The 9,413-nt window shown below is 38.5% G+C and overlaps 1 protein-coding gene across 8 annotated transcripts; it reads left to right on the top strand.

Annotated features, from left to right (window-relative positions):
- Nucleotides 1-545: 545 nt before the first annotated feature.
- Nucleotides 546-5,989, top strand: LOC131855010 (uncharacterized). 8 transcript variants are annotated; one of them, XM_059206220.1, is made up of 3 exons: nucleotides 546-1,048; nucleotides 2,030-2,092; nucleotides 5,078-5,989. In XM_059206220.1, exons 1-3 carry the CDS (start codon nucleotides 688-690, stop codon nucleotides 5,860-5,862), a joined length of 1,209 nt encoding a protein of 402 aa, XP_059062203.1. In that variant the 5' UTR covers nucleotides 546-687; the 3' UTR covers nucleotides 5,863-5,989. The 8 variants fall into 8 exon arrangements, with proteins under 8 accessions (XP_059062203.1, XP_059062202.1, XP_059062207.1 ...); XM_059206219.1 differs by having other exon boundaries at nucleotides 5,075-5,989; XM_059206224.1 differs by lacking the exon at nucleotides 5,078-5,989 and adding an exon at nucleotides 4,899-4,988 and having other exon boundaries at nucleotides 2,030-2,173.
- The last annotated feature ends 3,424 nt before the right edge of the window (nucleotides 5,990-9,413 follow it).

Below are 9,413 nucleotides of genomic sequence, written 5' to 3'. Positions count from 1 at the left end.
TTCTAAATTTTATCTGAATCTGTCCGTTGTTCATAACAGTTATTATATTAAACCTATTAATACAGTCCACTAGTTTCATTGGCTATCCAGGACGTAACATTGGTCCTTTAGGAAATAAACTCGCCATACCTACGAACATCTAGAAGATCGTTATTGAAATCAAGACACGATATTGGTGAACTTTAACCCGGAGGTGCTTAAAACACATCGGGACTTAGTTGCTGTCTTCGGTGGATTGGAAGTCATTCTGTGGATAAGGATAAGGATATTTCGTGAGTCGTTCCAATTATTCCTTATTAATTCCTTCTATATCCATAAATATTTTTTATAGCACTAGCTTTCATTTCTTATAGCACTAGCTTTCATTTCTTTCAATCATAATCATTTTCATCTTTTATTTAAGTGTTACATGTTTATATTACTCATTTCGCATTAGATTCACATCTTTGTAGTAACTATCGCTTGCATAGTTAAAAGTACCTAGATGCGCATCGGCGACCGTCCAAAGGTCAGTCGCTGCGAACAAAAGGCTGACCGGACCGTATTTCTTGGAATTTGCATAGAAACTATTTTACTATCGCTTATTGCGCATATTTGTATTTATTTCTTTTCAATTCGCACTGTCGCAATTTGTTACGTATTAATTTAATTTTAAATTTAGTTGATTACTTTCTCTTTCTTGCAATAATGGCTGATGAGTTTAAATTGATTAAAAAACGTAGCAGCTTGAAAGCTAAGCTTACTACTTTTACCAATTATTTGGACATAGTTAGCAGTTGCCAATCATTGTCGGAACTACAGCGCTTAGAGTTACAAAGCCGATTTGCTAAAATTGATGCCTTATACGAGGACTTTGATAATTTGCAGACAGAAATTGAGTCATTAGATACATCGGTGGCTAAGGTCGAGGAGGCCTACGTTGCTCGCCAACAGTTTGAGGACTTGTACCATCCGCTAGTGGCGCGGGCGCGTAGTTTACTGGCCAGCGTTGCGCCTAGCGAACAGATCTTCGAATGTGCAGTTTCAGGCGGCGCAGCATCGATGCAAGGTGGGAATGGTTCTCGTAATTTTGTCAGACTTCCCAAGGTGGCCCTTCCTGAATACCATGGCAGCTATCAGTTTTGGCTTGAGTATAGGGACACCTACATATCCTTAATACATAAAAACACAGACATAGATCCCATAAATAAATTCCACTATTTACGCGCCTCCCTTAAAGGGAGTGCGGCAGAGATAATTAAAAATTTAGATTTCACAAGTGACAACTATCAGGTAGCTTGGGATTTGTTATGCGAACGCTATAACAATAACCGTCTACTTATTAATAATCACGTGCAAGCTTTATTTAATGCCACACCCATACAAAAAGAATCATGTAGTTCGTTACGACAATTAATAGATTTAATAAATAAAAATTTAAGGGCGCTTAAAACATTAAATGAGCCTACTGACAGCTGGGATACATTACTTGTTTATATGATGTCTAACAAATTAGATCCTGTAACTAGCCGTGGCTGGGAAGAATTCAGAAATTCTTTATCCCAATCACCCTCATTGTCCGAGTTTTGTACATTTATAAGCAATAAAGCAGATTTACTTGAAACATTAGAGGAAAAATCAAACTCAAAATTAACAAAACAAGATTATTTTAAACCTAAAAGTTTTATTATAGCTACAAATAAAAATTACAGTAATACAAATACAAACTTAATTATCAAAAAATGTCCTATGTGTTCTCTAGATCATTTGTTATATACCTGTGAAACATTCAGGAATTTGCCTATTGAAACACGCATTAAAAAGGCAAAAGAATTCAAAGTTTGTATGAATTGTTTACGTTCTGGTCACATAGAAAAAAGGTGTAGATTATCTGGTTGCAAATATTGTAAAAGTAAACACAACACGCTTTTACACTTAGACCAATCAATACCTTTGCCTCAAATTCATATGCCTTCAACATCTAACAACGTTGCCTTGTCTGCCGATGCTATACAGCCTGCTACTTCTTCGCACATATTACTGTCCACAGCTTTGGTGAGAGTGGTGAGCAACAGCGGCGAGCGGCACGACGCCCGTGTTCTTTTGGACAACGGTAGTACAGCCAACTTCGTCACTCACAGTCTATGTAACAAGCTGGGTATGTCGCGGCGTAGTACGAGCTCCACGGTGACAGGTATCAACAGTCAGACCACTAATAGCACACAGTCTTGTAACCTCGAAATCGAATCTTATTGCAGTGACTATAAGGTCAATATTAATTGTCTTATTTTGCCGGAAATCACTAAAGTGCTACCATCTTCAGTAATAGATATTTCTCATATTCCTATCCCCGCAGGGTTACATCTAGCTGACCCTACTTTCAATATTCCGTCAGCCATAGACATCCTTGTGGGGGCTGAAATATTTTGGAACATAATTGGTAGTAGCAATATCGATTTAGGTAAAAATAAACCAAAATTGTACGAAACAAAATTAGGATGGATTGTGTCTGGCCCCGTGGCTCTTTATACCAATTCATTTAGTTCACACTTTTGTCATTTTACGAAAGACATTAGTGACCCTAACCTAGACCGTTTCTGGGACCTCGATTCTGTTTCACCGAAGCATTCGTTGTCATCAGAAGAACGCGCTTGTGAACAGAATTTCATCTTAACTACGACTCGTAACGCAGACGGTCGCTTCGTCGTCACAATGCCACTAAAAGCTGACCCTAAGGTGTTAGGTAATTCATTCGATATGGCCAAAAATCGATTTTTATCGCTAGAAAGGCGCTTTCAGCGAGACCCCTCATATAAGGATAGATATATGCAATTTATGTCCGAGTATGAATCTTTAGGTCATATGACTGAGGATAAAGAATTTAACTATAATTCAAAAAACACCGTGAATTATTTTATACCTCACCATGGTGTCATCCGCGAGTCGAGCACCACTACTAAATTAAGGACTGTATTTGACGCGTCTGCCGTTTCCACTTCTGGAGTGTCATTAAATGATATTCAAATGGTCGGTCCGACCGTCCAAGACGATCTTTTATCTATCCTGATACGTTTTAGGCAACATAAGTACGTAGTTTCAGGAGACATAGAAAAAATGTATCGTGCTATATTAATACATTCCTCGCAGCGTTCCTTACAGCGTATTATATTTCGTAAAAATCCTACGGAACCTCTTAAATATTATACATTAAATACTGTGACGTATGGCACCGCGTCTGCACCATATTTAGCGACAAAATGTTTAGTTAGTTTGGCAGACGGCGCGAGCGATGAGAATGTAAGGATGTCCATACAACGCGATTTCTATGTGGATGACTACCTAAGCGGTAGTCATACTATTCCCGATACCGTAAAGCTTTGCAAAAAGGTAATTTCTATTATGTCTTCTGCACACTTTAATTTACGGAAATGGCAGTCTAACAGCCCTGAGATTTTATCCGAACTCACAGGTAATTCAAATAATTTAATTGATACCTTAGATCTCTCAAATAATAGTCACGCGTCATCTAAAACCCTGGGTTTACACTGGTTGTGTGATACAGATACCCTATCGTTCTCCATTAATATTGATACAAATAAATTAATCACAAAGCGTCACATCCTATCTGTCATCAGTCAAATTTTCGATCCACTGGGCCTTGTTGGTCCCTGTATTGTGGAAGCTAAAATAATACTGCAGAAATTATGGATTAATAAATACGGTTGGGACGATAAGGTATCGCAAGACATTGTAGATCTGTGGTCATCATTTTCTAGCACTCTAAATTATCTTAATAATATGAGAATATCACGATGGATTTCATGTGACAATTCAATTTCATATGAAATTCATGTGTTTACGGACGCATCGACTAAAGCTTATGGTGCAGCTCTATACGTTCGTTCCATAGACAACAAAGGTTCAGTGAATGTGCAATTATTAGTCTCTAAAAACCGCGTAGCACCTATCAAACCCACAACGGTTCCTCGTCTCGAGTTATGTGGTGCGCTTTTAGGTACAAGACTGTGTACTAAGGTTCTGGACTCTCTTACTGTACCTATTTCTCGATGTCAATTCTGGTGTGACTCCACGATCGTTTTGGGGTGGCTGTCTACCCCACCGAATCAGCTTAAACATTTTGTCAGAAATCGTGTTAACGAAATACAAGAGGCAACCGCTAAATACTCGTGGAGCTACGTACCGTCGAGAGACAACCCAGCAGATCTTGTGTCCCGTGGGATTAAAGCCAATCTTATTATCGACTCCACTTTATGGTGGTCAGGCCCGTCTTTTCTCTCCAACGACTCTAGTCACTGGCCGAAAATGCCTAACGATAACATAGACCAAGATTTACCGGAAGTTTTATCTCATTTTATTGACAATTCAAATAATTATACACATAAATGTTATTCTATTATACATGACTTAACTATTAAATATTCAAATTTTAACTATTTACAACGAATCGTAGCCTATTTACAAAGATATATATACAATTTAAAAAATAAAAATAACAAAAGATATGGATATTTATCTATTGAAGAACTACAAGCTTCATTAACTTGTATAATTCGTAGTGCTCAACTCGATATGTTTCCTGTAGAGATTGAAATCATTAAGTCAGGACAACCACTGCCACGTAAAAATAAATTAACTTCATTGTCTCCGTTTTTGGATGGCAACGACATTATTCGTGTAGGTGGCAGGCTTGACAATTCCCCATATGAATACAACATTAAACATCCCATACTCTTATGTAGTAAACACCATCTCACTAGGGCTCTATTTGACATGTATCACAGGCGTCTTCTGCATGCCGGCCCACAATTGCTTTTAGCAAATATACGGCAAAATTACTGGCCTTTAGGAGGCAGAAACTTGTCTAAAAGTATCGTTAGCAAGTGTATTACATGTTTCAGATATAAAGCACAAAACCTACAGCCTATTATGGGACAGCTGCCTACAGAAAGGACACTACTAGAATTCCCTTTTTATAACACTAGTGTAGATTATGCCGGGCCCATATTGATAGCGAGCCGTAAAGGGAGAGGGTGTCAATTAATAAAATCCTACATCAGCATCTTTGTTTGTCAAGCAGTGAAAGCTGTTCATCTGGAGCTGGTTACAGACCTCACGAAAGAATCATATATGGCAGCTCTAAACCGTTTCGTATCTCGTAGAGGTAAACCGCGCAATATCTTATCTGACAACGGTACCAATTTTGTCGGTACTAGTAATGAGTTGCAAAGATTTTTACATAGTTCAAACGTCGCATCAGATATGGTTCAAGAAGGTATACAATTTTCCTTTGCTCCGCCATACTCGCCTCATTTCAATGGTCTGGCTGAAGCAGTTGTTCGTTCTACGAAACATCACCTAAAAAGGTTACTTAAACTTACTCATCTTACATATGAGGAAATGTCTACATGTCTCACTCAAATAGAGGCAATACTCAATTCCCGTCCTCTTACGCCGCTATCCTCTGACCCTTGTGATTACTCTGCCCTTACTCCTGCTCACCTACTAATTGGACGACCACTTACATCTATTCCGCATCCACAGGTGGCCGACGTCAACATCACTAGATTGGACCGCTATCACAGAATAGAACATATTAAGCAGCACTTCTGGCGTCGTTTTAATATAGAATATGTTTCTATGCTGCAGCAGAAAACAAAGTGGTCCACTTCCTCAGGCAACTTGGTGCTGGGGACTCTGGTCCTTATTAAGGACAAACTGCTGCCACCTCTTCTATGGTCGCTGGGTCGTGTGGTCCAGGTCTACCCAGGCAGCGACGGTGTCACGAGGGTCGTCGAGGTGAAAACCAAGAACGGGACTATTCGTCGCGCCTTCAACAACGTGTGCCCACTTCCACTTCATTGAAGACTACTCTTCAACCCGGGCAGTATGTCTACGCACTCAACGCACCGCTCCGCGGGCTGCGGGGGCGGTGCTGCGCATCGGCAACTGCGGCCGGTGGCGGACACCGGCACTTCTTGTCCGACCGGCATCGACATTTACCGGCTTACAAATAATCCCTCCATTCTAAATTTTATCTGAATCTGTCCGTTGTTCATAACAGTTATTATATTAAACCTATTAATACAGTCCACTAGTTTCATTGGCTATCCAGGACGTAACAATGGTCCTTCGAGCCGGATGTGGTTATTTATGTGGACTTTTAAATAGTCGTCCACTTGCGTTAGGAATACAAATGTTTGCACCGTGAGAGGGAGAGGAATTGATCCCGCGACCGTTATAAGTAAGGCGATGTTCTAAACCGATAAACCACCGAGGTCGTTGCGATATTATTACCACTACTAGATGAGACAGCAGTTTGTTTGCTGTTTCAGTTGGAAATAAATAACCCTACAACTACTAACAATTAACAAAGCGTCATCCAGGCCCATGGTAAGTAGAGCTTTTGTGATGGGTACTAGACAACTAATATAGATAGACACTTTTTTTGTAAATACATACATACATAATATACATAGATAACATCCAGACCAATATAATAAACAATACTCATGAATACCAATGTTTGCACCGTGGGAGGAATCGAACCCGCGACTATTAAACCGCGCGCGATGTATTAAACTGATAGACCACCGAGGCCGTCATATAAAGACAATATTTAATTTAATTACTTTTATTAAATTAATTCAAAAGTGAATTACCACCGTGAAATGGTACCACAATAATTTGTCAAAATGAACCACCAAAATGGAGCTCATTTATATAAATACTAATTAAATTTAATGAAATTAAATCGAAACACGGCAGTAAATCGTTGAGGCGTTCCGAACAAATCGCCCCAATGAATAATTAATTTGGTATTGCACAGACAGGACAGAATTCACCACTGTTTCATTATTATAGTTTACTTTAACTCGAAAACTTCGACACACATGCGCAAAAATAGTTTTTAGAAATTACTTCTAAATTTAATTAAAAAATAAACATATAGTAAATATGATATGATATTATTATATATATATTAGCTGATACCGCAAACGTTGTTTTGCCATATAAATTAAAATCGCTATTAAAAAATTAGGGTTGATGCCAGAAGGGCGAAATGGGTTGTATGTATTTTTAAAAGCTAAATAATAGTAAAAGAAGAATTGCGACACTGAAGTGGCAATGGGCAGGGCACATATCTTATAGGACAGATGGCCGTTGGGGCAGTAAAGTCCTCGAGTGACGACCACAGACCGAAAGGCGCAGCGTGGGAAGGCCTCCAGCAAGGTGGACCGACGATCTGGTCAAGATCGCTGGAAGGCATTGGGTGCGAGCAGGGCAGGACTGATCGTCGTGGAGATCTTTGGGGGAGGCCTATGTCCAGCAGTGGACGTCTTCCGGCTGCGATGATGATGATGATGAAATAATAGTAACTGTTTAATAAGGAAAATAATTATCGTTTTCTAATCTTTACTTCCCCTATCGTCAGTAATCAATTGGAAATGAAAAAACACAATCAAAAATGGTTTCATTATATAGTTAGAGTGATTCAGAGGAAGGTTTATATGTATAATACATGTACACCGGGTTGGGTAGCTAAATAATCCGTAATCTTAACTATTATTTACACATAAAAATCCGTTATAAAAAAACATATGACAGGCACGGTGGTCTAGTGATTTAGCACACTGCTTTACTATCCGATGGTCGTGGGTTCGATTCCTCGCACGGTACAAACATTTGTATTCACGAGTATGATTGTTTGTATCGGTTTGTGTTTGCTATGTATAATAAGTATTTATTTATAAAAAAAAATGTATCCATGTATTTATATCAGTACCCATAGTCTAGTACCCATAACACAAGCTCTGCTTAGCTTTGGATTAGATGGCGCTGTGTGATTTGTCCTGATGTATTATTACATTATTATTATTATATTAGACATTACAATATGTCATGTTAGGTTATTTATCTTCCCAGTTATCCAGTCCTCTGTTATATTTCTAAGTGATTCCTCAATGAAATATCGCTAAAAAAGTAAATACTAAATTGAGAGATGGCTCTAAGTTCGATTTCTGCTACAATAAGAACGCTTAACAATGACAATGTACACAGCCTTAAAAACAATTGCCTTTGGAACTTCTTGTAGGCTTTTGCAATAAATTGTATCCAAGTTCTACCATTTTTCATCTATTTAATGCACGCGGTGTATAAATTGAAGAAAATTGGCTATTACAGTACAAATGTAAGTAATAATACAAAATATTAACTTTAATCGAACAGAGAAACGTATCAGCTAAGTAAGTATTGAACAGCACTAATTTGCAACGTTCGTCGCAAATAGTTGTTCGTCTATAGACGAACTGTAGTCGGACCAGTTAGTCCAACTTGGATTTCACCAAGATTGACTACTTTGATTTCCATTGGGAACTGCGTGAAGGTCGACTTGAGTTCGTATATTAGCATTGACAAAATATAGGGTCGAAAGGCGATTGTTAATACTGTGAAATTATGACCCTATTGCAAGCAATGTACCATGTCAGGTTGACCTAAATGTGGTTTCATAGGGAAACCATACCGTCATGATAAATTCCTGATGAATTTGTCACGATGGGGCAACCTGGACCTGGACCTGACTTTAAGCTGATCATATCATCCTCCACTAGTACCCTGTCAGCGTAAACCGTTAAAGCAGGAGAGTTCACCATTAAAAAAAATATCAAAAAATAAACTACGGTTAACACGGCCTGATTTTATTAAAAAATAATAATTGGACCCATGCGAAGCCAGGCCGGGTCGCTAGTATGCAATACTTTTCCAAAACAACCTCCTCATTAATGCACATCACACGGTCATATATTTACAAAAGTCACAAAACTGATTTAATTCCAGCTTTTATTTAACTTCCCTTGTCAGTTTAGTATGTTTGGGCGAAAATTTCCCGTAACTTTTACATCGTGTATGCATACAGAAATGGCTGTATTTGTACTTATGTACGTCATCAAACAATAAAATAATAAATAAGCTTGGACAATTAACACAGCGTTATCTAAACCCACGGTAAGCAGAACTTGTATTATGGATATTAGACAACTGATACAAATACTTAGATATATTTTTTTTTTAATACATACGTAATATACAGAGATAACACCCAGACCGATACAAATAATCATACTCATAAATATAAATGTTTGCATTTATGAGTATGATTATTTGTACCGTGCGGGGAATTGAACCCGCGACCACAGGAAGTGCTTTAATGCTAGACCACCGAGGCCAATTAAAATGAAGAATACGGAGCAATTTAGTCCAAGTAGAACTCGCATTTTTATTTATGTTGTTAATGGAATTGTGCAGCCGTATGCGCTGGAGGAGCACCAGTGGGGGTTGATATCTCAGGTCAGTCAGGCGAATTCAAATTCGCCAGGAATTTATCACGATGATTTCCAGGGGGAAGCTCGTGGAGG

The sequence above is a fragment of the Achroia grisella genome, unplaced genomic scaffold (genome assembly GCF_030625045.1).
Source record: "Achroia grisella isolate CSIRO2021 unplaced genomic scaffold, CSIRO_AGI_Agris_v1 utg1294, whole genome shotgun sequence".
Taxonomy (NCBI): domain Eukaryota; kingdom Metazoa; phylum Arthropoda; class Insecta; order Lepidoptera; family Pyralidae; genus Achroia; species Achroia grisella.
This window is presented reverse-complemented; position numbering and strand designations above follow the sequence as displayed.

Coding starts and splice junctions, on each gene's coding strand:
- LOC131855010 (XM_059206216.1), top strand. CDS start 688: ATGGCTGATGAGTTTAAATTGATTAAAAAACGTAGCAGCTTGAAAGCT. Junction 2,093..5,074: donor CCGTGTTCTTTTGGACAACG/GTAGTACAGCCA, acceptor TTGTTTGTCAAG/CAGTGAAAGCTGTTCATCTG.